The 27,703-nt window shown below is 38.9% G+C and overlaps 2 protein-coding genes across 7 annotated transcripts in view; one reads left to right on the forward strand and one right to left on the reverse strand.

The window, feature by feature from the left end:
- NT5E (5'-nucleotidase ecto) overlaps positions 1-9,413 on the forward strand; it is a 48,962-nt gene extending 39,549 nt beyond the window's left edge. Inside the window, exons 6-9 of the mRNA XM_059401020.1 lie at positions 1,315-1,420; positions 2,457-2,606; positions 4,001-4,201; positions 7,448-9,413. Coding sequence (XP_059257003.1) covers positions 1,315-1,420; positions 2,457-2,606; positions 4,001-4,201; positions 7,448-7,611 — 621 coding nt within the window. The 3' untranslated portion in view covers positions 7,612-9,413. The remainder of the gene's footprint in view (positions 1-1,314; positions 1,421-2,456; positions 2,607-4,000; positions 4,202-7,447) is intronic.
- The window catches only part of SNX14 (sorting nexin 14), a 99,931-nt gene continuing 73,028 nt past the window's right edge, over positions 801-27,703 (reverse strand). For 5 of the 6 annotated variants that reach the window (XM_059401019.1, XM_059401015.1, XM_059401016.1 and 2 more), the window contains 8 exons: positions 25,059-25,099; positions 24,795-24,914; positions 22,751-22,874; positions 22,307-22,471; positions 22,073-22,168; positions 19,351-19,442; positions 16,660-16,716; positions 15,856-16,065 (listed from right to left, as the gene is read on the reverse strand). In XM_059401019.1, coding sequence (XP_059257002.1) covers positions 16,027-16,065; positions 16,660-16,716; positions 19,351-19,442; positions 22,073-22,168; positions 22,307-22,471; positions 22,751-22,874; positions 24,795-24,914; positions 25,059-25,099 — 734 coding nt within the window. In that variant the 3' untranslated portion in view covers positions 15,856-16,026. Of the gene's footprint in view, positions 1,264-15,855; positions 16,066-16,659; positions 16,717-19,350; positions 19,443-22,072; positions 22,169-22,306; positions 22,472-22,750; positions 22,875-24,794; positions 24,915-25,058; positions 25,100-27,703 lie in introns of those variants that run through there. The other variant, XM_059401017.1, reaches the window with a different exon arrangement.

The following is a 27,703-nucleotide window of genomic DNA, read 5'->3' on the forward strand; positions in this document are numbered from 1 at the left end:
AGGCTGCAAGGAGGGATAACCTGATCATTAGACCTGAGGATTTTTAAAAAAAATCAGTGCCCAAACTAAAGCCTGGGGGGGAATCATACTGAGTACCTTGGGAAGGTGCCTGATCTAGCCCAGCAGCCCATCACTTTATTGCTTTATGAGGACTGAAGCCTTTAGCGGAAGTTGTCTATCCTGGATGTTGCTTTCTTTTTGTAAGATGGTCTGAGTACACAAAATGTTACTACTCTGATGATGTCGACACTGTAGGGAAAATGCATGTGCTTGGGCCTAACTTGGCCAGACTGTCTCACTGATATGTCCTCTTGGCTCCAGAGAAGTAGACCTTGAATGAATGGGAGCCTCCTTCACAAGCAGAGAATGACAACATGTCATTATGTGATAAGTCCCATGGCTGAACACATCACCCCTGAAAACGCCCCTCGAACTGTCTGTGGGGAGACTGGCCATGGCAGCCCCTTGGGGGCCATGCTGAGCCAGCGTCTCTGGGTCAGACTCAGGCCTCACACCGAAGCCTGTGTGCGCCCAGGGGGCTGACTCCGTCTGCACCTGGCATGTCTCACTCTGCAAAGTGAGACGGTGCTGGCTCCCCGGAACTAGGCAGTCATACAGAAGTAGTAGTGGAAGAGAAGCCTGTATGGGAATGGCTAGAGAAAGGTCTGGAAGGAAACAAGCTGTTAGCAGTGCTAACCACTCTGCTAAGAGGCTGAGGCAAGTATAAGAAAACCTTTGCTTTTGCACTATTTTTTTTCCAAATCATCATGTATTCATTTTATTTCTGGTAATGAAACATGTATTTTGTAAAAGGTTGGAAAAGGATCCTGCCATTTCAGGAGGCTGTCTCTGTGCTTCCGAAATTGTGGGCTTGGGAGTTGGCTAGGGACCTGACATGGAGGCCAGGGAACATGTTGGCAAGAGGCCCTGCTTTCAGAAGCAAGTGCAGGGCCTGTGGGAGGTGGGAGTAGGGGGACAGTATGGCAAGGGGGTGGGCAGCACGGCAGGCTAGGCTGCATGAGGCCCTGTCCTAATACAAGAGCCAGGTTTCACTACCGCCCACTGGCCTACGGGGTCTTAGGAAAGAGGGCTTCAAGCTACTTGCTTCTAAAAGTCTGACATGAGACTGGTCACAGTTTCTTGTCTTTGCTTCTCAGCACAAAACTAGTTCTAATCATACTCCAGAAGTGTCCAGGACCACGGGAGCAGGGAAGAAGCAGCCGTGTTTCCTCGGTGGAGCCAGTCAAATTCCTGCAACTGATCCTGAGGAGGAAGATGTAGAATAACTAATGTAAATTCATGTTACTGTTGCAGATTAACAACAACATTAGACACCCAGATGACGTGTCCTGGAACCATGTGTCCATGTGCATTTTAAATGGAGGTGCCATTCGGTCGCCCATTGACGAACGGAACAATGGTATGCTTCCAGGCTTAGGGTCGTTAACTCAGCATGTTCTGTCTCCAGCCAGGCCCATGGGGAGCCGCGGCTCCTCTCTGCCACCAGCCCTGCACCACAGTGTTGGCCTCTTCAATTCTGGGCCACTGCTGCTCAATCAGGGCCGCCCCCCAGTAGCTGCTACAGAAGTAGCAGCTAGGCATGATCGAACCCAGTCTTTTTTTTTTTAAGACTTTATTTATTTATTTGTCAGAGAGAGAGAGCACATAAGCAGGGGGAGCAGACAGAGAGAGAGGGAGAAGCAGACTCCCTGCTCATCAGGGAGCCCAATGTGGGACTCAATCCCAGGACTCTGGGATCATGACCTGAGCCAAAGGCAGCTGCTTAACCAACTGAGCCACCCAGGTGCCCTGGAACCCAGTCTTGATTTAAACTTCTGACTCAACAAAGCCAAGTACTAAATATGCTGCTTAATTAAAAATACTGACAGTCTCTTCCTTGATATCAGGAAAGAGAAAGCAACAAGTTGCCAGCCTTCTGTGCTGGAAAAAAAAGACCCTACTGGATTAAATTTTTCTAGTGCGTTTACAAATATCCAGGATATTATAGGGGAAAGCAAGCCAACTAGACAGACACAGTCAGGTCACTTACAGTTGCCCCTCATATGTTATCAAAATCAGGTAGTCTCCATGTGAAGCCCCACACTTGGCTCATTGTCAGACAGGGACAGGTGGCAGGGAAGCATCGCCTGTCTGGAGGAACAGAGCAATGCTTCATACCCACTGAAGATCCAGCTGCAATCCAGGGGTCCAGGGCAGAGCACCAATGACTCAGAAGCCACGGCCATTTCTAAGTTCCTACCATCTTACCCAGTGGAAGAGCGCATGGCCAGAGGCCTCTTGAGTCCATTCCCTCCCTAAGTGTCAGGAACGCTTACACAGCTGATGCTGTCCCAATAGCATTCCCAGAGCCTTGTGTCTCCCTCATCTTCACTGGTGTTGGGATAAGCTCATTCTCAAGCTGTTTTTCTTCTTGCCTCATCTACAACTACCCTCAGGCACAATTACCTGGGAGAACTTGGCTGCTGTGTTGCCCTTTGGGGAAACCTTTGACCTGATCCAATTACAAGGCTCCACGCTGAAGAAGGCCTTTGAACACAGTGTGCACCGGTATGGCCAGTCTACTGGAGAGTTCCTGCAGGTGGGCGGTAAGTCACCCTTCAACGTGAGATGGGATTTCCTGCTGGTTGCCTCAGCTCCCCACATACCAGGACCTCCACGACCAGGTTTGTTTAGGCCTTCCCCCACGAATGCACAGTCTTTCCATGGCCATGGGCTCCCAGACTGCTGAGATTAGGTCAGGGTCAAAGCCCAAGCCCCTGGCAGTGAGCAGTAATTGCTACATCTGATTTGGACATCGGATGGACCCTCTGCAGGAACTGGCCCTCCAAATTCTAATAAGCAGCTCAGCTGCCTTGAGGTCTAGTTTCTATTAAAATCTTGGTTGTCTAGACATTCACTATTCTTTGCTAAAAACAAAACCAAAAAAACCAACTGTTCTCTCTTCTATTCATAATTGCCTGGAACCATGCAGTGTCCAATCAGTTTTAAACAAGGATGATTTCAGGGAGGGACAGCCCCCTACTTAGACACATTGGGACATCTGGTTCTGGTTCCACTGTAACCTGGGGCAGGTGTCCAACCTCTCTGGAAGCAGAGAGAAACCATGACCTGCTCATCTCACAGATCACAGTGCAAATGGAACGAAAACAAATGCTTCCCCAATCGACAAGGGAAACATTGAAACACAAACATGAAACACATCGGTCAGTTATGAGTTGCACAGTTCAGTGAGTTCATCTGTAAAATAATAATAATTAAAATTAGCTTTATTAACTTTGACTCTGACACCATATTTTGGCCTCTTTTTTTTTTTTTTTTGGTACTGTAGGTAGTGGGCCTCACCTGATGGTGTGATTGCTTTGTCACGTCCCCTCTCTCAGGAAACACCCTGCTCTTGGGATTAGGGCTGCAGAGGATGGGGGAGCCCCACCTGCTGCCTTGAGGGAGCCCCACCTGCTGCCTTGAGGGAACCCAAACATTCTGTACTTTTCCAGGAGAGAGTTGGGGGGGACGGTGGGGTTTTGATGCTCCAGCAGTGCTGGGTAGTTGTTACCTGTTCTATAAGAAAGTCATCCAAACCCAAATTATTACCATTTAGTAGTCTTCAGAATTCTAACAAAATGTTCTGCACCTCTCATCTATTTCTCAGGTTCCAAAGTCATTGAACCAAGTAGTTGACCGGTTCATTTAGGATTCTAAAAAGATGTGGTTTCTCCCTGCATGGGTACCCCAGGCCCATTCTGAGCCAGCGCCAATTTTCCCTTCCAGTGGTTCTCAGACCTCCCAGGACTTGAGGGTAGACCTAACCAAATGCTGCGGTGTCTTCTCAACTCCCCTGATGAAATATCATTCAAGCTCACACTCCATGCAAACCAAATCCAATGCCCTAATTCCAGATTTCAGCCCAAATCTCTCTCTCTCAGAAATCTTTCTTAGATCTCTTGGATCCAGTGAAAACACAGACTCATTTCTTTTCTAGGAATTCAGGTGGTGTATGATCTTTCCCGAAAACCTGGGGACAGAGTAGTCAAATTAGATGTTCTTTGTACCCAGTGTCGAGTACCCAGTTATGAGCCTCTCCAAATGGACAAGACATATAAGGTAGTCCTCCCAAGCTTCCTCGCCAATGGTGGAGATGGATTCCAGATGATAAAAGATGAAGCACTAAGACACGACTCTGGTAAGCACAAGTGTCTCTCCCTCTCCCTACTCCCAAAGTCCTCACAGACAACAGTAGTGGTCCAAAGACAGGAGCTACTCAGGATGCCAGAACTGCAAAGCCAGAACCAGATCCCACCCCTGTGTTGCTGACTCTCTCCAGTTCTGTTGGTGAACAGCAGCACCGCACTGGACCAGGTGTGCCCTGCCCCTCCCCAGCACACAGACCCACCCATCCAAGCCCCAAGTGTTTCGAAACTCTTTAAGTACGTGTAAACAGCTATTCAAATTGTGAAATATAAATGAGTTTTGCGCTTAAAGAAAAAACTCATCTCTAGAATTTTAGATTGGATCTGGAAAATCCTGTAAACTTTCTTGAAGCATTTAGTGTGAATAAATCAGGTAGAAGTGGATAGGATAGGCTCCCCTCTCCGTTTTCAGCACAGTGGGTTTGTTGAGCAAACTCTAAGTCCATACTGGACCCCAGTCAATATTTTTGGCAGCATTTAGGGTCGTTTTACATCAGCCTCACTTTTATTTATTTATTTTTTTTTTTTTTTTTTAAAGATTTTATTTATTTATTTGACAGAGAGAGATCACAAGTAGGCAGGGAGGCAGGCAGAGATAGAGAGGAGGAAGCAGGCTCCCTGCTGAGCAGAGAGCCCGATGCGGGGCTCGATCCCAGGACCCTGAGATCATGACCTGAGCCGAAGGCAGCGGCTCAACCCACTGAGCCACCCAGGCGCCCCAGCCTCACTTTTAAAAATCAGTTCTGAGAACCACTTCCTGTGGAAGTCCATTGATGGGAGATACCTGGGTGATGTGAGTCCCACAGAGGCCCTGAGGATGCCATCAGCACAGGGCCATTTAAAAAATTAATTAAAACAACAAACAAAATTAAAACAAAACAAACAAACAAACAAAAAAGAACCACTCGCACATAAAGTCCATTGATAGAATATACCACCCCTTCCTCTTCTCCGAGGCAGAAGCCAGTGTGCTCACAAGACAGATGCAGAGTTTCTGTTCATTTCCAGGAAGGAGCTCAGCTAGGTTCCCCCTCTGCTCCACCATGGTGGGCCGGCTGTTTTAACTGCTTCCAAGGAGGGTAAAGAGTAGAGCTAGGGCAAAGGAAGCAGTCCTTCCTCCCAGGAAAGTCACTGGCTACTTCTGTCTGTTCCGTAATAGAAGATGCAAGGGCAGGCTGAAAAGGTGTCTTCTTGAGTCCGGCATGAGACAGAGGCTGGTGGCTGTGCATCACCCAAGCCCAGACTTACAGGTATTGGAAAGGAGGAGCTCACATAGAAGGTTCAGGAATCCTTAGCCCTAGGGGTTCTCAACCCTAGCTATACATCTGAGTCAATTAGGGAGCAGTTTAATTTAAATACCAATACCTTGGCCTGAACTTTTAAGAGAATCTCATTTAATTGGGTTGGGGCAAAAGTCTCTTCCAGTGATTCAAATGCAGGACTGAGAACCACAGCAGAGAGTTCTTTTTTAAATATTAGTGATAAAATTTTTATTGAGGTATAACTGACCTATAAGATTAGTGTTAGACATATAGATTATATATATATATATATATGATGAAATGATCATCACAATGTCTACTTAACATAATACAGTCACAAAAAAATTTCTTTAAAGATTTTACTTATTTGACAGACACAAAGCAAGCGAGAAAACACAAGCAGGGGGAATGGGAGAGGGAGAAGCAGGCTTCCTGCCAAGCAGGGAACCCAACATGGGGCTGGATCCCAGGACCCTGGGATCATGACCTGAGCCAAAGGCAGACACTTAACAACTGAGCCACCCAGATGCCCCCCAAATTTTTTCTTACAATGGGGGACTTTAAAGATCTGCTCTCATAGCAACTTTTAAATACACAATACAGTATTAACTCTATCACCATGCTGCGCATTATATCCCTATGACTCATTTCTACTGGAACCCTGGACTTTTGATACCCTTGACCTATTTTGCCTACCCCCGCCTCCACTTCTGGCAACTAGCAGGTTGTTCTTTATATTGACAAGCTCAGTTTTGTTGCTGTTAATTCCATGTATAAGTGAGATCGTATGGTAGTCTTTCTCTGACTTACTTATCATAATGCACTCAAGGTCCATCGATGTTACTGCAAAAGAAAAGATTTCATTTATGGCTAAATAGTATTCCATTGTGCGTGTGTGTGTGTGTGTGTGTGTGTCACATTTTATCCATTCATCCACCAGTGGACACTTTTTTCCAGATCTTTGCTATTGTAAATAATGCTGCAATGAACATGGGCATGCATATTTCTTTTTGAATTAGTGTTTTTGTTTTTTTCAAATACTCAGAAGTGGAATTGCTGGGTCATACAGTGGTTCTGTTTGTTTTTTTAATTTTTTGAGGAAACTCCATACCATTTTCCATAGTGGCTGTACCAGTTTACATTCCCACCAGCAGTGCACAAGGGTTCCTTTTTCCACATCCTTGCCAACACTTGTTATTTCATATCTTTTTTGATAATAGCCATTCTACCAATGAGATGGTATTACGGGTTTAGATTTGCATTTCTCTGATGATGAGTGATCTCGAGCATCATTTCATGCTGTCAGTTGGCCATCTGCCTGTCTTCTTTGGAAAAATGTCTATTCAGATCCTCTGCCCATTTTTTAATCAGATTTTTGTTTTTGTTTTTGAATTGTAGGAGTTCTTCATATATTTTGGGTGTTAACCCCTCATCAGATAAAGAATTTGTCAAGGAGTATTATTACAACAAAATTTTTGCCAGGTCCCTATGAGTTTGTTGAGTTACAGGCAATTGGTATTTTTTAAAATCAGGTCTCCTCTTTTAGAAATGAAGTCTCCATTGTCTCACTGTCAATTACGTGAAAATGATTTCTGACCAGGCAAGCAGAAGGAGGCCACTTTTATTGTCTCAACTAATTGTTCTTGACCAGTTCCCTAATGCCCTTATTTTGGAACGGTTCAAAAGCAATAATGGCAACAACGTTTTCTTGAGTTATCTCAGAGTTGATGGAGTCATCTAATTATCTAGTAGTGAACAGTGGGTACATTTGACATCTGGGACATGAAAAAGCAATCAAATTCTTTACACCTTTGATTACCACTCTTTGTCTTTTGTGACATTTTATCCCTAGCTTATGAAAGAAAATTTCTCTTCTAATTACAGAGGACTTTAGAGAAATACATTGGTTTTCTCACTTCTTACTCTTAATTGATAATTACTTATTCTGTAATTAAAATAATGTATGTATTTTTCTAGGTGACCAAGATATCAATGTGGTTTCTGGATACATCTTAAAAATGAAAGTAATTTATCCAGCGGTTGAAGGTCGGATCAAGTTTTCTGCAGGAAGTCATTGTCATGGGAGCGTTTCTCTAATACTTCTTTCATTTTTGGCAGTGATCATTATTTTATATCAATAGCCAAAAATTCTTCTTGCCATTAATGTGTGGAACTGCATTTTTTTCCAAGTGAAATTCAAGTCTGCCTTTTAGGAACTGGCTTGATAATGGCACAGGCCCCTAGAAGCTGAGCTTAGAGGATTGTAAATGAAGACACTGACGCCATCACACAGGATCAGCAAGTTAATGAATACATGGGAAAAAAAATGAAAATGAGCCCTTTGACAGAAGGCCAACCATCTATAGTTTACATATGCAAATTTTAATAAAATTTTATTAACGATTTTAAACCACAGAAATCATTTTTCTCCTTTATATCCATTTTAATCCACCCAGCAACTATGTTTACATTTTATCATTTACAAGGGAGTTTTAAGCACATTATCTTTTTTGATGCCTATAATTTTGGTAGGCAAGGCAGGTACTGTTTTTCCCATTTCACAGATGGGACACTGAAGCTCAGAAAGAGCAGACTTGTCCAGGGCCATACAGCTGAAAGTGACAGATGTAAGACCAGAACCCAGCATCTCTGACCTCAAGCCCAGCACTCGTTCAACTACATCCAGTTGCTGTTCGGAATGATACTTAATGGCTTCCTGTCTTCCTGTCAATGGCATCAAACTCCTGGATGATAAGTTCTGCTTTATTTCAGGTCTCTGTTTTTTCCTTTTTAGATCCTGTTATAAGTGAGTTTAATGGACTAACACAGGGTAGCATTCTCTCTTGTACCACCCATGTGCCTTTAATGAGTCAGGGAACAAACAGTGCAAAAAATAGTCCAGGCTCAGGGAGAAAGGCAAGGGAAGAACAGGAGGCCCAGGATGTATTTACAGAAGAAAAAGAACTAAAGGGCATTTAGATTTGTTAAGGGGGTATTTGTTAAGGAGCAGCAGCTTAGTGCCTGACGTGGCATTAGCTGTTAATAATTTTATAGGAGTCCATCAATTCTGCCTTTGTGCTCCTTCTTTCCTTCTAATGTAAAGGTATCATTAAAGAACTTTCTAAGACAAGGTGTAATTCTAAACCTGACCCTCCCTAGCAAGATGCCAGCACTGTACTTACTCTAGTCACACTACACACACACACACACACACACACACACACACACTCTCTTTCTCTCTCTCTCTCCCTCCCCACCCCCACCCCCAGTCATGGAAAATCCAGAAGATGAGACAAGGATTGATTTTTTTTAAAGTGGTATTCCATCAGGATTATTCTCAAATACAGATATGAGAACTCCTGCCTGGGAGTGATTCCCTCTGAGTGGAAGCTCAAGAAATACCCAGACTGATGAAATGATTTATGCCCCAAAGAACACATACTTGCTTAAGGTGGTCATGAGACCATGTGAGCCTGCTTAGCACTGCATAATGATTCAGCAAGAAATGGGAGCCTTCACCTTAAAGAACAGTGAGCAAATAGCAGTAGAGGTTTGGAGAAGCAGTGTTTGTTTCTTAATGTCTAAAAATATTAAGTACACTTGATAAAGAAATACACTTTCAAACTGTGTAACATCTTTAAAAAGGCCACTGCAATAAAATAATATCCTCAGTGTTATGCATATACAGATTAGCTATAAATAAATGTCAGTGAGATTATAAGAGGAAAATTAGAGAAAGGTAAATTTGGAGTACATTTTTTAGGCTGGGCCAATAAAACAGAATAAATCCTACTGTAGCACAAATTTTTGAAGGACTTTTTTTAAGTTTTCTAAATATATGTGCATGTATTGTGCAGTGGCTTAAGAAATGACCTCAGACACTTTACAATTATAGATTGAATTGAGTGATTCAATTGTATAATAAAACTGGACATGCTCCTTGTCTTTGGTAGTTATTTCTTCTCTCAAGCAAACACTATAATCTGAGATGATATGACTGAAGGAAAACTTTGACAGTTTATCAACGGTATCATTTCCCTTGATCATAAGTCCTTTGCTATCTGATAATCCTCCCTATCCCCTTCCTCAAACAAAATATAGGAAAAAAGCACACAATTTTTAGGTAAAAGAACACAGTAAATAAAGGGTATTTTAAGTAATACTATTGTTACATTTTCTGGCTTTCAGGCACAGAATCTAAGGCAGAAACTGTTTTGAGGCCTGTAGTTGTTTACTAAAAATAAAAATGATCAAGCTAGACAATGTTGGGGATTTTAATTTATCTGAACTGGTTGTACATCTAAGAATCTTCAAGCATACTGATAACACAATAAACCAACTGTTACACACTGATCAACTGAATACATTAAATCCATTTTGTGGCAAAGCCGCCTTCAGCAGTTTGCAACAAAGAGTAATCTGATTTCTTAGAAGAGAGTTGAGGCTGTCAGTAGTCGTCCATTGGAAAAAGTTTCTCCCTCAAGGACTGTGCAGTCCCGTGGATATATAGCTAGGTTTGTCAAAATTAGGAAAGGTTCCTGATTCATTACTCAGGACTGCTGTTAATAAAATGACACAACCTGGATGGCTTAAACAACAGAAATTTATCATCTCACCATTCTGGAGGTTAGGAGTCTAAGATCAACTTGGCAGGGTTCTTTTCTTCTGAAGACTGTGGTGGAGAATCTATTCCAAGCCTCTCCCAGCTTCAGGTGGACTCAGGCATTCCTTGCCTTATACATGGTATTTTCTCCATGTTTTTAGATCCCTTTCCTTCAGTATGTCTGCCTCCATGTCCCCCCTCATTTTTTCTTAGGATTTATTTATTTAATCTGAGAGAGCAAGAGAGAAAGCACAAGCAGGATGGGCAGAGAGAGAGGGGAAATCAGATTCTCAAGCAGACTCCCTGATGAGCACAGAGCCTGACGCAGGGCCTGATCTCATGACCCTGAGTTCATAGCTGGAGCTGAAGCCAAGAGCTGGATGCTTAACTGACTGCGCCACCCAGGTACCCCTCTATCCCCTTTTTTTAGGATAGAGTCATACTGGATTAGGCCCACTATAATGACTTCATTTTGGTCACCTGCAAAACACTATTTCTAAATAAGGTCACATTCACAGGTACTGGGGATGAGGACCAAAGCCCCTGCCATCTTTTCAGGGGACATAGTTCATCCCTTTAACAGTCCCCTGGCACAATACATACAATCAGCTGGGGCAACCCTGAAGCAACCACCAGCTTCTGTGACTTACACATTTTGCAAATGGAAGATTATAATAATTGTTATTTTTGTACTGGTAAAACAGGATACATTTTGGAAGCTGATTTGACTCAAGTATAACAAGTCAAAAGGCACCAATTTTCTTATCTGATGCAGTCAAAAGGAGGTGGTTTACCCCCCCCCCCAAAAAAATACAGTCAAGAAATGGGCAGAAGACATGAACAGACATTTCTCTAAAGAGGACATACAAGGGGCACCTGGGTGGCTCAGTGGGTTAAAGCCTCTGCCTTCGGCTCAGGTCATGATCCTGGGACCCTGGGATCAAGCCCCGCATCAGGCTCTCTGCTCAGCAGGGAGCCTGCTTCCTGCTTCCTCCTCTCTCTCTGCCTGCCTCTCTGCCTACTTGTGATCTCTGTCAAATAAATAAATAAATAAATAAATAAATAAATAAATAAATAAATAAATCTTTAAGGAAAAAAAAAAAAAGGACATACAAATGGCCAACAGCCACATTTAAAAAAAAAAAGTTCAACATCCTTTGGCACCAGGGAAATAAAAAAACCACATAGTATCACATTGGTCAGGATGCCCAAAATTAATATGTCAGGAAAGATTGGTAAGGCTATAGAGAAAACAGAACCCTCTCACACAGTTGGTGGGAATGCAAACTGATATAACCACTCTGGAAAACGGTATGGAGGCTCCTCAGAAAACTAAAAATAGAGCTACCTTATGACCTAGGAATTGTACTACTAGGGATTTATCCAAAGGATACAAACATAGTATTCTGAAAGGGCACCTGCACCCAATGTTTGTAGCAGCAATGTCCACAATAGCCAAACTATGGCAAGAGCCCAGAGGTCCAACAACTGATGAATGAATAAAGAAGATGTGGTATATATATGCAATGGAGTATTACCCAGCCATCAAAAAGAATGAAATCTTCCATCTGCAATGACGTGGATGGAACCAGAAGGTATCATGCTGAGTGAAATAAGTCAGTCAGAGAAAGACAAGTATCATATGATTTCACTCACATGTGGAATGTAAGAAACGAAACAGATGAACATCATGGAAGGGAAGGAAAAATAAGACAAAATCAGAGAGGGAGACAAACCATAACAGACTCTTAACTATAGGAAACAAACAGGGTTGCTGGAGGGGAGGCAGATAGGGGTGGGTAACTGGGTGATGGGCACGAAGAAGGGCACTTGATGGAATGAGCACTGGTTGTCATATGCAACTGATGAATCATTAAATTCTACCTCTGAAACCAGTAACAACTACATGTTAATTAAATTGAATTTAAATTTTTTAAAAAAGATGGTTGCCTTTCTCCAAAGATTCAATTCCCCCGTTCCCTAATATGAAGGTAATTGTAATTTTTCTAACAGTATTCCTTTTCTTCCCTCTTTTGTTCTTCTACATCAGGGATTAGCAAAGCATAGCCTGAGGGCCAAATTCTGCCTGCCACTGCTTTAATTAAATAGGGTGTCACTGAAATACACAATCATTACCTGAAGTGTTTGGCAGAAAAAAACCATAAATATCAAGTTAAGAAAAAAAAATAAAAATAAACTATTTTTCCCTGGAACTCACAGGCCGCAGGTTAAAGATTTCTCCTCTGTATATCCAGCATTGTCAAAGAGATTACTGGATACATTACAAAAAGCAGACCTGAAAGGGAATACCTATTCATTTTTTCATCCATTCATTTAAGTCAATCATTATGCTAATGTTGACTATATCTGAAATTACAACTTGTATATACATCATTACACAATCTGCTAAGAACAGTGGGGAATTGGACTTCTATTTATATTTCTATTGTAAATCAAGTGGTTTTTAGTAAGTCAATAAATGGTAATTTAAGTGCTTGCTTTCAATCATTTCTCAGAACCTTTGGGTATCTATAAATGATTATATAGAAAACACAATTTTATAATGTCCTTTTAAATCTGAAAACATCTTTCCATCTATTTTTCATTTTATCCCCTCAACCAGAAACACTGATCGTTGTGTCTACAAACACATTTCAAAATGTGAAGCTCATGTACTAGAGGACACACATAAAGATAGAGAGAAAGTAATGTACAAAGTAAATACTTGAAATGACTGGAGAACATGCTTTTTAAAAAGGATCCAAAGAGTGCCTACTTCTGGAAATAAAAGCTTCTTTTATGGGGCAACACTAACAATCACATTAAGATGAAAGACAAATCTAAGTTTGAATTCTAACTTCACTCCTCTCTCTGGCTTTAATATCCTTACTTATATAGAAATAGTATCATCTCACAATTACTGTGATGGATGATAAATACAGACAAAGGGCTGATATCCAAGATCTATAGAGAACTTCTCAAACTCAACACAAACAAAACAGATAATCATGTCAAAAAATGGGCAGAAGACATGAATAGACACTTCTCCAATGAAGACATACAAATGGCTAACAGACACATGAAAAAATATTCATCATCACTAGCCATCAGGGAGATTTAAATCAAAACCACATTGAGATCCCACCATACACCAGTTAGAATGGCCAATATTAACAAGACAATAAACAACATGTGTTGGAGAGGATGTGGAAAAAGGGGAACCCTCTTACACTGTTGGTAGGAATACAAGTTGGTGCAGCCTCTTTGGAAAACAGTTGGAGATTCCTTAAGAAATTAAAAACACAGTTACCCTATGACCCTGCAATCGCACTACTGGGTATTTACCCCAAAGATACAGATGTAGTGAAAAGAAGGGCCATCTGTACCCCAATGTTCACAGCAGCAATGGCCACAATCGCCAAACTGTGGAAAGAACCAAGATGCCCTTCAACGGACGAATGGATAAAGAAGATGTGGTCCATAGATACAATGGAGTACTATGCTTCCATCAGAAAGGATAATACCCAACTTTTGTATCAACATGGTTGGGACTGGAAGAGAGCATGCTGAGTGAAATAAGTCAAGCAGAGAGAGTCAATTATCATATGGTTTCACTTGTGGAGCATAACAAATAACTCAGAGGACATGGGAAGATAGAGAGGAGAAGGGAGTTGGGGGAAAGTGGCGCGGTGGGGGGAGATGAACCATGAGAGACTGTGGACTCTGCAGAACTAACTGAGGGTTTTGGAGGGGAGGGAGGTGAGGGGTTAGATGAGCCTGGTGGTGGGTACTAAGGAGGGCATGTATTGCACGGAGCACTGGGTGTGGTGCATAAAAAATGAATTCAGGAACACTGAAAAGAAATTCTAAAAATAAATAAAAAATTAAAAAATAAAAATAAAATAAAATGTGATAATGTAGATAAATGCCTGGCTGACAGAGACTGCATCTAGTTCCTTTTTCTTTTATAATGTGAATGATTACTTTTGTATGTGTAGATTTTTACACATATTTTCTGTAAATAAGAGCTTACCCACTGCTATTAACTGAATTGTATCCTCCTAAAATTCTTATGTTGGGAGCACCTGGGTGGTTCCATTAGGCATCTGCCTTCAGCTCCGGTCAATATCCTGGAGTCCTGGAATTGAGTCCCATGTTGAGCTCCCAGATCCTCAAGGATTCTGCTTCTCCCCGTCTTTCTTCCTCTCTCTCTGTCTCTTTCCCCGCTCATGCTCTGTCTCTCAAATAAATTAATAAAATCTTAAAACAACAACAACAACAAAAACCTCTAATGTTGAAGCCCAAAACTACTTTAACACAAAAATTCTCCATATTTGGAGATGAGTCCTTTAGGAGGTAATCGAGGTTAAATGAGATCATAAGAGTGGAACCCTAATCCAATAGGACTGGTGGCCTTATAAGAAGGAGAGAGAGAGATCTCCTTCTCTCTTCCCTCACACCTCCACAAAGAGGTAGGGGCACATGTGAGAAGGTGGACAAATGCAAACCAAAAGAAGAGGCCTCAAGAATGAAATCTACCTTGTCAGCACCTCTTCTTGGACTTCTACCCCCCAGAACTGTGAGAAATCAATTTGTTGTTTAAGCCACCCAGTCTGTGGTATTTCATTATGGCAGCCCATGCAGAATGATGCACTCCTAACAACATTTTCCTCATCTAAATAAAGAGAATATCACAATTTATAGGACAGTATGTAAGAATGGCATAAAAAGGGCTGTAAAATATTTTATTTTTCCAGTTTACCATGACATTTTAAATAACAGTATTTAAAATGCTATGGATTTAAATATGAAGAGTTAACCTGATTCATCTTCTACCTATCCCTGAGAAATTAGTAAATGTTTAAGGCTTGGTATTAAAGCACTGATTCACAGAAACTCATATATATTCTAGAATTTTCAAGCAATTAAAAATATAAAAAAACTACTAACAAAGTCTTTTCAAAAACTGTAATACCTAATAACCATTTTTTAATACCTTGGGAAAAAAATAAGTGAATAGTATTAAATAGGTTAATTTCTAAATTGTATTTAGTTTCGTATTACCTAGCTTAGTATCTAATACATAGCTGAAACTCAGTAAATGTATTCTAAATGAATGCTACAACCAGTTAGCAAATAAAAAACTCTCAATCTTGAAAGACAAATTTGTTTCAAGAAGAAAAGTAGAGTGTGGGAGGGAATTGTGAGTACAATTCTGAACATTGACTCTAAAATTTTAAATTAACTTTCCTCAAGAAATACAATTATTTTCTGTGTGGAGAGACAACAGACATAAACCAAAAATCTACTTGACTAAACTGTTTACATAAGATTTTGGAATATAGCTACTACATTCATTCAATAAAATGCAACTGCAACCCCACAATCACAAACATCTGTAAGTAGTCAGTGTTCACATTTCAAAAGGGCTATAATTGTCAATCCAAAAAAGAGTAAGGAGTAGTCCTTTGTTTCTTATGAAAAACTCATAAAGAATGTCTTCTTTACAGGCACGTAGTTAACTAATATAGAAAATAGGAATAAGAAGAAAAAAAATCTACTAAAATGTATTAACTCTAAATAAGAAAGCAAAACAGATCTTACTCCTGTTTCTCCATACTAAACATAAATATTTTCAAAGTGAGAGAATACAAAGAGTATTGTTTTATCTGTTTGCCCTAAGAGGATTATGAATTATCTCTTTAAAAACGGCAACAACAAATGACAGCTGTTATAAAACTTGGAAAACGGGTAAAAAAAAAAGAGAGACTATGAAACCCAATCACTTGTGACCATTATTAAGTTTGTGTTAGTCTTTATTAAAACAAAAAATCAAAATTTCAGACACTGGATTACATGATATATACAAGAATATACAAAAGTAAAAGAAAATACTACACTAGCACAGCAGAAATTTGTTATCTATCTGGTATTCTTTCCCAAATCCAAATGCTTACATCCAGGAAGTCACAGAGGTAACTTCTTTTTGTACCTAAAAGTAGAAACAGATCTACTTAATAGAAGACAACAAAACAGGGTTCATTTGTGAAGTGCCTAATGATTCCACTGTATAAATATCCTAACCTAAGAAAGATATATATAGATATATATAGATTTATATATATCCCCTCCAGATTCAATACAATAATATTATTACCATTCTCCAATTCCAACTCATTTTGTACTCTTGGGTTTACGTAAGCTCAACTGCCCCAAAACACTCAAGTCTAACTTATATAGCCTTCAGTGTTACATACAGAGAACAACCTAAAGAGCTTGGAACTTTCTAGTGCTAGGATTTAAACTTAAACCTTCCTCCGGAAAGATTCTGCAGGGTATAATGTTCCTATCTGCTTATAATTAGGAAGGAACAAAGTCAAAACACAGGCTATTCCTTTCCTATCCCCCCAAAACCAACTCTATGTCTAACCATGTTGAAAAAAGAAAATATAAGGAGTCATATATTAAGGCTGTTTATTTTTAAAAGGATCATAGCCACAAGGGTTTCCTTGATTTTTGTGTCCCTAATTAAGATGTCAGCATATCATTAAAAACATTAAGAATAAAACTACTGCTTCTCTGTTACCTTATTGAGCTCGGGAAATAGTTCTTGTATCACAATGTCCAATAAAACGTAAGTCAGCTAAAGCACACACACAAAAAAAATTTTAAGGCATTAGATAAAAGCCATAAAAATGATAAGAGCAAAATTCAGGACTGTGGTTACCTCTAAACGAGAAGGCTGGGAATAGAACTCAGATACACATGTCTTCATATGTGTACATTTTATTATTATGCTGCATAAATGTTAAAGACACAAGCAGTACACAAAATTTTAACTATAAAGATCTCAACAAAATATGCACAGACTGAACTATATATATAATTTATTCTATGTAATCTAAATAATGGAATTCTTAATTTTTAAATTTTTGCTTTATTTCATGAATTTTGTATATGATTGAAGTCAAAACAACTCATGTTGTAAAGAATAAAAAAGCACCTCTGAACTCTAGAGAACTGATGGCTACCACAGGTGAGGTGGGTATGCAGACGGGGAAATAGGTGACGGGGATTAAAGAGTGTGCTTATCACGATGAGCACTGAGTAACGTGTAAAATTGTTGAACTGTGATAATGTATGTGTGAAACTAATACAACACTGTATGTTAACTATACTGAAATTAAAACAGAAAATTTAATTTAAAAAAATAATCAGCAAAAAAGAGTAGGAGATAAAATAGTGTTTTCTCTATCTGAATGGCTGACGTGCACTGTCTTGATTTAATGTAGTGTCACTTCACAATTAATAATATACCAGACACCCTACTGTGGGTCCTTCAAAAAACCTAGCCAACATTCCTCTACACCAACAACAAGACAGAAGAAAGAGAAATTAAGGAGTCAATCCCATTTACAATTGCACCCCAAACCGTAAGATACCTAGGAATAAACCTAACCAAAGAGGCACAGAATCTATACTCAGAAAACTATAAAGTACTCATGAAAGAAACTGAGGAAGACACAGAGAAATGGAAAAATGTTCCATGCTCCTGGATTGGAAGAATAAATATTGTGCAAAGGTCTATGCTACCTAAAGCAATCTACACATTTAATGCAATTCCTATCAAAGTACCATCCATCTTTTTCAAAGAAATGGAACAAATAATCTTAAAATTTATATGGAACCAGAGAAGACCTCAAATAGCCAAAGGAATATTGAAAAAGAAAGCCAAAGTTGGTGGCATCACAATTCCGTACTTCAAGCTCTATGACAAAGCTGTCATCATCAAGAAAGCATGGTACTGGCACAAAAACAGACACATAGATCAATGGAACAGAATAGAGAGCCCAGAAATAGACCCTCAACTCTATGGTCAACTAATCTTCGACAAAGCAGGAAAGAATGTCCAATGGAAAAAAGACAGCCTCTTCAATAAATGGTGTTGGGAAAATTGGACAGCCACATGCAGAAAAATGAAATTGGGCCATTTCCTTACACCACACACAAAAATAGACTCAAAATGGATGAAGGACCTCAATGTGAGAAAGGAATCCATCAAAATCCTTGAGGAGAACACAGGCAGCAACCTCTTTGACCTCAACCGCAGCAACATCTTCCTAGGAACATCGCCAAAGGCAAGGGAAGCAAGGGCAAAAATGAACTATTGGCATTTTATCAAGATCAAAAGCTTTTGCACAGCAAAGTTAACAGTTAACAAAACCAAAAGACAACTGACAGAATGGGAGAAGATATTTGCAAATGACATATCAGATAAAAGGCTAGTGTCCAAAATCTATAAAGAACTTAGCAAACTCAACACCCAAAGAACAAATAATCCAACCAAGAAATGGGCAGAGGACATGAACAGATATTTCTGCAAAGATGACATCCAGATGGCCAACAGACACATAAAAAAGTGCTCCATATCACTCGGCATCAGGGAAATACAAATCAAAACCACAATGAGATATCACCTCACACCCGTCAGAATGGCTAAAATTAACAAGTCAGGAAATGATAGATGCTGGCGAGGATGCGGAGAAAGGGGAACCCTCCTACACTCTTGGTGGGAATGCAAGCTGGTGCAACCTCTCTGGAAAACAACATGGAGGTTCCTTAAAATGTTGAAAATAGAACTAACCTATGACCCAGCAATAGCACTACTGGGATTTACCCTAAAGATACAAACGTAGTGATCCGAAGGGGCATGTGCACCCAAATGTTTATAGCAGCAATGTCCACAATAGCCAAACTATGGAAAGAACCTAGATGTCCATCAACAGATGAATGGATCAAGAAGATGTGGTATATATATACACAATGGAATACTATGCAGCCATCAAAAGAAACGAAATCTTGCCCTTTGCGACAATTTGGATGGAACTAGAGCGTATCATGCTTAGTGAAATAAGTCAAGCGGAGAAAGACAATTATCATATGATCTCCCTGATATGAGGAAGTGGTGATGCAACATGGGGGTTTAAGGGGGTAAGAGAAGAATAAATGAAAAACAAGATGGGATTGGGAGGGAGACAAACCATAAGTAACTCTTAATCTCACAAAACAAACTGAGGGTTGCTGGGGGGAGGGGGGTTGGGAGAAGGGGGGTGGGATTATGGACATTGGAGAGGGTATGTGCTTTGGTGAGCGCTGTGAAGTGTGTAAACCGGGCGATTCACAGACCTGTACCCCTGGGGATAAAAATATATTATATGTTTATAAAAAAAAAAAAAAACCTAGCCAACACTAGTTAACGTGCTTTGATGAATTTTACCTGCTTATTGAGAACTGGCTGTTGTAAGCCATCAAAGAGAAGTCGGATGCTTTCATACTTGGCTTCTTCACCGATACACTTGACTATCAGATCTAAAAGAGAAAACCAAATGTGAAACATTTTACATTATAAGCAGACTCATCATTAACTGGCCCAGAAAGCAAAATCTTCACCCTGTTTCCCAGGTATTACACAAAAACTATAAATCTGCATTTCCTAAACTAGTGTTCTGCGAGGGGCTCCTAGAAAAAAGGCTTCTACAGTCAAGTTAAGAAACTCGCCCTTTGGTAGATTCACAATGCACAAAGTATACTACAAGCTCTGAGGAATGTTGCAATAAAGAAATCCACTTATACTATTAAGTGATAAAAGACAGTTAGAAAATAATACATATTATGTTATCCCATTCAGGTAAAACAAATAAAACCAAATCCTAGAAGTCTGTGTATACATTTGTACACACATGTACAGAAATGCACAGAAAAATGTGAGTATTAATACCAAACTGATTAGGGAGAAATGGCTTCTATTTTTTACTCTACATACTTTTCATAACGTTTGAATATCTTAATATTAGTAAAGAAGTTTAATTTTTGAACATTGACTTTCCTCAATGGCTATGACATCTTGAATTTACTTTTGTACTTTTTGTGTAATTATTACTAACCATCTTACAGAACGATCTTTTGGGGAAATGTTTAAACACTAATTTAGGATCCAAAAATTTCTGATACATATTTGATTGCACAGTTGTCATGTATCATTTCTCGTACCAAAGAGTCAGTACTTACTGAAAAAAATCTCTGAATGTTTTCCCCAGAAGAGGAAAATAAAATTATTCTTAAGAAAGTGTTCAAATATTTGTCCTTTCCCCTGTCCCCCAACATAATAAAACTATTAATTATGTTCTTAAAAAGTTTTCACCTTATGTTTGCTTCTAGGAGATAAATCTAACCCTAAGAAGCAAAGGCCAAATTAAATTTATAATAAGCATAGCAGATCCTTGATATTTTTATGACATGTAGCCTGATATGGATCTTTATGAATCCTCTAATTCAGCAATACTACATAGAATTTCCCAGTTAAGATGCATGAAGCATAAGTGATCCTTTCAGATCCTTTACGAGTCCCTGAGTAAGAAACGAGGGGTAGAGAACAAAAGGAAAACATGCTAAGTTTACTCACTAAATTACTCCTTCCAAAGGAGTCTTTAAGTAAATGTGATTCAGATTTGTGCCTCAGCAAAATAATAAATTAATACATCCACTGGCTTCTGTGTTGTCTCTAATATCAAAACTAAGACTGTTAAAGCCATGAATGCTAAGGGCTGCTGTTACAAAACAGGTAAGAAATTATTTCATCATTTACCTACAGAAGACTTAGCCCAAAATAGCTTCTATTCACTTTTATATTCAGATCAGGGATTTAACTTAATGGTCTTCATAAAGAGCAGCAGGACTATTCAGAGACTAATTGTTCAATGATGAGGATTCTCTAACACACAGTCCAAAGGCTTCTTCAAGTCCTACTCTGTATTTTCTCTCTGGGCATGATTATCCACTACACATAACTCCCATTATCTCTATCTTTTACCATTTGTTTCTCTATTTCAAAACCTGGATGGATATCTAACCCTTTATTAGACAGTTCCTCCTGAATAATGTACAGGCAATTAACACTCAAAATATTCTAAACTAAGTATCCTCTGCTTTGACCCTTTGATGTTTTTTCCTTCTATTTCCCACTCTATAAAAGGTTACTACCATTCATTTATCTTATGGCTCAAGCCTACCTCCTTTACAGAAGTGATCATTCTCTTCCTCTGAGATACTCTGTGACTTGAACATGCCTCCATCACATGTATGTTTTGTCTGTATACCTGTCTTCCTGCTAGACGGAACTACTCAAGTATATTTTTATAGCCCTTGCTCTCCACACAGTGCCTGACATGTGGACCAGTAAATTTAGAACAAATTAATTAATTCTGATATTTTACTCATAAACACTATTGTAGTTCTTCTCAGAGCATAGCGGGTGGCAGGATTCCAACTGTCCCACAAACATATCACTTACATCAGTCTGATTGAAGTTGCTGCTACAAGAATCTGGCTACTGTATTAGCAAAAGCCTTTCTTAGTTCATAGTTCATATATCATAAAAACCAAATTTAATTAACTAATAAGTTAATTTTACTTGGTTTCTGTAACTATTTCTAAAATGGTAACTCAAAATAAAAATTAGTTTCAATAATCCAATTTATACCTTGTGGGGTGCCTGGATGGTTCAGCTGGTTAGGCATCTAACTCTAGATTTCAGCTCAGATCCTGATCTGGAGTTTTGAGATTGAGCCCCACATCAGGCTCCACACTTGGTGCAGTTTGTTTGAGATTCTCTCTCTCCCTCTTCCTCTGCCCCTCCCCTAACTTATGTGCTTGCTCTCTCTCTCCAAATAAAATCTTTTTAAGATTTTATTTATTTGAGAGAGAGAGAGCGCAAGCATGAGAGGAGGAGAATCAGAGGGGGAAGCAGCCTCCCTGCTAAGCAGAGCGCTGGATATGGGACTTGATCCCAGGACTCCAGGATCATGACCTGAGCCGAAGGCAGTCGCCCAACCAATTGAGCCACCCAGGCATCCTCTCCAAATAGAATCTTAAAAGAAAATTGCTATACATTGTGATCTCAAAGAAATGCTTGTCTATATTAAACTACTTAAATATTATACCTGGAATGTAATTCATCATTTCTTCAAAAGTCTGTTTTGCTCGTTTTTGCTTATCTTGGAGAGAGCGAGGTTCAGTGTTTTCACAGAATACAGCATCTAAAAAGAGACAAAAAAATATTCACTAGAATTTTTACCTGTTACAAATTACTTCATTACAGAAATCCTAGGAAACCAATGAAAAGCAAGACACAAAAGCACATTAAACATGAAACAAACACATGACAAAATACAAACCTCTGAGAAGTGTTATGAGTGAGACCAAACGGTGCTCCTGGAACAGTTGTTCTAGTTTACAATGAAGATAGTAGTCGGTGTACATTTCCAGGGTGTTTTTAAACAGGATTCGAGTTCCCATTAAGAGATGATGAAGCCAGTCAGGAACTTGGAAGACCACCCGTCCTGAGAAGGATGATATGAAATATTTTGTTACGATAAACAGATATTCTAAACATTCTCCAGTATAAAAAACCATAAACGGTCAATATTTTATTTGTAAACGTTAGTAACTTTAGTACGTTCAAGACCCAATTATATAAAATTCTTATAAAAGAAGTATCTTCAATTTAAAAAGAAGTTACAATGGGACAGTAGTGAAGAGCATTATTAATTTGTATCACAGAAGAAACGATACATAAATGAAAAATAGGTCTTCGCAGTAACCACATGTATCTTACCTACCTACATACATCAGGTAATCATAGACTCCTTCTACAGTCATCATCTCCATAAAATAATTCTGGTTTTGCTTTCTTTCTGTATTCTCAGCACGGTTTGCATTATTCTTAAACAGATCACTGAAAAGCTAATGTAAAAATTGAAATAATAAAGAGATAAATAGTTTATTACACCTGAAGGTAACAATCACTAAAGCTAATGTAAACAGAGCACAGGCACTTATACTTTTCCAATCAAAACAGAATTATCAGACAGATTAAGCTCTGCCTCTAAAGTTTCATGTTCATGCCCCAAATTGAATAAAAAATACATATTCCTCCCAAAATAATATATAAAAGTCTGCATTAATTTTAGACACAAGGAAATTTAGACACAAAGGAAATTCATTATTCATGAAGAAACTCTTTTTTTGAACATCAAAAGGAGCAAATGAACACATAAAGATGTGTAAATATATTGATGACAGCTAATTTTAAAACTAACATGACTTAACAAATTTTGGGGCAGCACCTGGGTGGCTCAGATGATTGGCCCTCACTCTTGGTTTCAGCTCAGGTCGTGATCTTGGGGTCATGGGATCAAGCCCTGCATCAGGCTCCACACTCAGCTCAGGAGTCTGCTTGTGCCTCTCCCTGTTCTTCCCCAAGCTCTCACACACACCATACACACATACACACACATACACACACTCTGTCTCTCTCTCAGGTGAATAAATAAAATCTTTGGAGGCAAAAAACTGACTCACGCAACAAATCTGAAGAATACTACATTCATTAAAGAAATTAAATAGGCTTTTAAAAAAACCTTCCTATAAACAAAACTCAAGGCTTAGGTGACTTTAACAACCAGTTCTAACAATTATTTAAAGAACTACTGATTCCAATTATAACTTTACCAGCAAACAGAAAAAGGTTAATATAACTGATACCAGAATGTGACAAGGATAGAACAAGAGAGAAAAATTATAGGCCAAGGCCACCCACAAACAGGAATGTAAACTTCCTTACCCTTATTTATAAAGAATATCTATGAAAAAAGCTATGCTTTGCTATATAGTTTAATGGTGAAACACTGAAATCATGCCCTTTGTATAGTAGTTCATAGCCATGAAAAACAAAACCATCATTTGCATTTGCATGTAAGTGCGCAAATCTAAAAGAATTAATAGATGTATTACTAAAGTTAATACAAGTCTAGCAAGGCTATTGAATTTTTAAAAATCAATACACAAAAATTAACTATTTGTTTACCTAAAAGGAAGTTATAAAGTAGAAAAACATGAAAAATATCTTTTATACTAATAACAAAAAGGTGAGGCTTTGCAGGAAGGGGGAGGGCTAGCCTTTGAGCTCAACAGCTCCCCATGCTAAGCACTATTCTGGAACTAAAGTGAGCATCCTTTGTTTTTTATTTCATTTTACTTATTTGTCAGAGAGAGAGAGAGAGCGTGCGCGCCAGAGGCACAGGCAGGGGGGACTAGCAGGCAGAGAGAGAAGGAGACTCCCCACTGAGAAGGAGCCCAATGTACAACTTGACCCTGGGATCATGACCTAAGCCAAAGGCAGACACTTAACTGACTGAGCCACCCAGGAATCCCTAAAGTGAGCTTGCTGCAAACTGGAAATGTATCTTCATTTTCTAGTGCCTTGCACTCAACAATAGGCATACAATAATATACCTGCTTAATGAATGGATTAAATATTACATAAGCCATTGAAATGAGATAAAATAAACATCAAATCAATATAAATACATTATATCAATTAATTTGAGTATTGGCTGTTGTTGATTTACAACCTAAGAAAACCACCTTAAAAATATCCCCCCAATACAGAAATGACATAAGTTTATAAATACCATTAGCAAAAGAAACACTTATCTGTTAAAGAGGCAGACACTGCATAAAATACCCTCTTTAACTGCACAACTGATTTTCACATAAAAGATATAAGTCCCATTCATTTCATTAACACCAACATTCCCTATAATGGAAAAGTTTCAAGTAGGACAACTTCAAACTTCATGACTCTAAGTCAAGACACACTACCTTCTTGTTGTTTTCTGAAGTAGGGCTGAGAATAGTCAGTTCCGGTTTACTCGGTTTAGGCTTTGGAGATTCACAAGAATTAATAAAATTCATGATGAAAGGTTCCAAATGCTGACCTTTCTGTTGTGATACAGAAATCATGATATGAAAATTAAAAATCAAGATTATAATTTTTAATAATCGTATAACCCATTAAAAGTTCACTGATATTTAGATGTGCTTATAACTATCATGTTACAGAATATACATAAATCAGTTATTCACCTCTTTCATTAGTTTTCCAGGAACAGACTTTATAATTTTTCCTGCAATTAAAAATAAAATATTAATTTTATGAAGGTATAATGTATCTCAGAATTACTTACATGTATACTTCAACTTCACTAGGTGATTTTTTTTTTTAAGACTTTATTCATTTTCTTGACAGAGACATAAAGTATAATCAGGGGGAGTAGCAGAGAGAGAGGGTGAAGAAGACTCCCTGCTGAGCAACCCCCCCCCCAATGTGGTGCTCAATCCCAGGGCCCTGGGATCATATCTGAGCCAAAGGCAGATTGTTAACAAAATGAGCCACCCAGGTGCCCCTTCACTAGGTAATTTTAAATACTAAACAGCCAAGTAAAAAGTAAAAAATTAATAATTTACCAATTCACATTCAATAGAAATTTACAATAAATATGGTATTTTTAACTATTTATAGATATAACATTTAGGATTTACTTAGAATAATACAGTGGGATTGGGGTGGGGGGCAGAAGGGACTAAACAAGCCAAGTATTGGAACAGCTGAAACAGAATGAGAAATTATTATATAAAATTCTCCACTTCTGTGTATATTTGAAATTTTCCATAAGAAATGTTTTCAGGGGCGCCTGGGTGGCTCAGTGGGTTAAGCTGCTGCTTTCGGCTCAGGTCATGATCTCAGGGTTCTGGGATCGAGCCCCGCATCGGGCTCTCTGCTCAGCAGGGAACCTGCTTCTCTCTCTCTCTCTGCCTGCTTCTCTGTCTACTGTGATCTCTCTCTCTGTCAAATAAATAAATAAAATCTTTAAAAAAAAAAGTTTTCAAAAGATTTTAAACAATAATGAATATATAAAGATACCTAAAAGCATGCAAAGGTAGTCAAAAAAGTTTTAAGAACTGCTACAACATTCACATTGGCTATTTAGGGGCACATGGGTTGCTCAGTTGGTCAAGTGTCCAACTCCAATTTTGGCTTAGGTCATGATCTCAGGGTCATGAGATCAAGCCCCATGTCAGGCTCCACATTCAGCATGCAGCCCACCTAAGAGATGCTCTCTCTCCCTCGCCCTCTGCCCCTCCCCTCCACTCGCACTCTTTCTCTCTCTCTAAAATTAAGAAAACAAACAAACAAACCCACACTGACTATGTAAGTAGCTCTAAGCCACCCAGGTGCCCTGCCAAAATTTCTTCTTGATCTTATCTCTAGGTTCCCTTATTTTAAAATATCAAACATCTTGAGATTTTTCTCAAACATTAGAAATGCCTGTAAAAATTAGTCAAAATTGATAAATGTAACTTAAAATTTCTTGCAGTTCAACTGAGAAAAAGTAGACTTTCAGCAATAGCAGGAGGCATAATAACAAATTAAAATGGGAGATTGTTTTACGACATGAAAACCACCCAACTCTCTCCCATCATACTATTTTTCCTTTGCTACCCCCATAAACTATACCTGCTTCCTTAGAATTCCCCAAGAACCTGGGGTACCAGGGTACTCAGTCGGTTAAGCATCTGACTCTTGATTTTGGCTCAGGTCATACCATAGGGTCCTGGGATCGACCCCTCTGTCAAGCTCCCCACTCAGCAGGGAGTCCACTTGAAGATTCTTTCTCTCCCCATCCCTCTGCTCACTCTTTCCCTCTCAAATAAATAAATTAAAAAAAAAAAAAAAAAGAATTTCCCAAGTTCCTTAAACTACAGAGCTTCTTCATCCTGTTCTTTTCTGTCTCTTCTACATGCTCTTCCTTGAGCCAATTTTATTTGCTCAATCTGATTTCAAATAACACTCAAATCTCTACTCCTTGCCTATCTCCTGGCCTCCCTGCCTTACAAATCTTCTTTAACTGGATTCTGTAAATTCAACAAGTTCAGAACTGCTCTCAATTTATTCCTTATCTCAGCAAGTAACAGCATCCCTTCAATTGTTTAAATAGAAACCTGGGTCATCTTTGATCATTTCTTCTCCTTCAGTCAAACCTAGTCAGCAACCAACCATGTCTACCCAATTCTGTCTCCTAAATACCATACATAACCAAATATAAAATGTCCTCGCATTTTCCCCTGATAAGAAAACCTCCATGCACAAACACCAACTATTCTGGCTCAATTAAATGTATTAATTTAAAGAGATACAAATGAAAGCCAAAGGCCCAATTGTAATATTTAATTCATTTGTTTAGTTCTATAAGTACTTAAGACTGTATTATATAAAATATACTTAGAAATACTGTTTTACTTCCATTATTATCTTTAACAATTTTATTCAAACTTTTCCTGCTTTCCTTATTACTGTGGTCTATACTGAACTTTATATAAAAGAAATCATGCTTGGGCGCCTGGCTGGCTCAGTGGGTTAAGCCGCTGCCTTCAGCTCAGGTCATGATCTCAGGGTCCTGGGATAGAGTCCCACATCAAATAAATAAATTAAAAAAAAAAAAAAAAGAATTTCCCAAGTTCCTTAAACTACAGAGCTTCTTCATCCTGTTCTTTTCTGTCTCTTCTACATGCTCTTCCTTGAGCCAATTTTATTTGCTCAATCTGATTTCAAATAACACTCAAATCTCTACTCCTTGCCTATCTCCTGGCCTCCCTGCCTTACAAATCTTCTTTAACTGGATTCTGTAAATTCAACAAGTTCAGAACTGCTCTCAATTTATTCCTTATCT

This window comes from Mustela nigripes, chromosome 5 (genome assembly GCF_022355385.1).
Source record: "Mustela nigripes isolate SB6536 chromosome 5, MUSNIG.SB6536, whole genome shotgun sequence".
Classification (NCBI taxonomy): Eukaryota; Metazoa; Chordata; class Mammalia; order Carnivora; family Mustelidae; genus Mustela; species Mustela nigripes.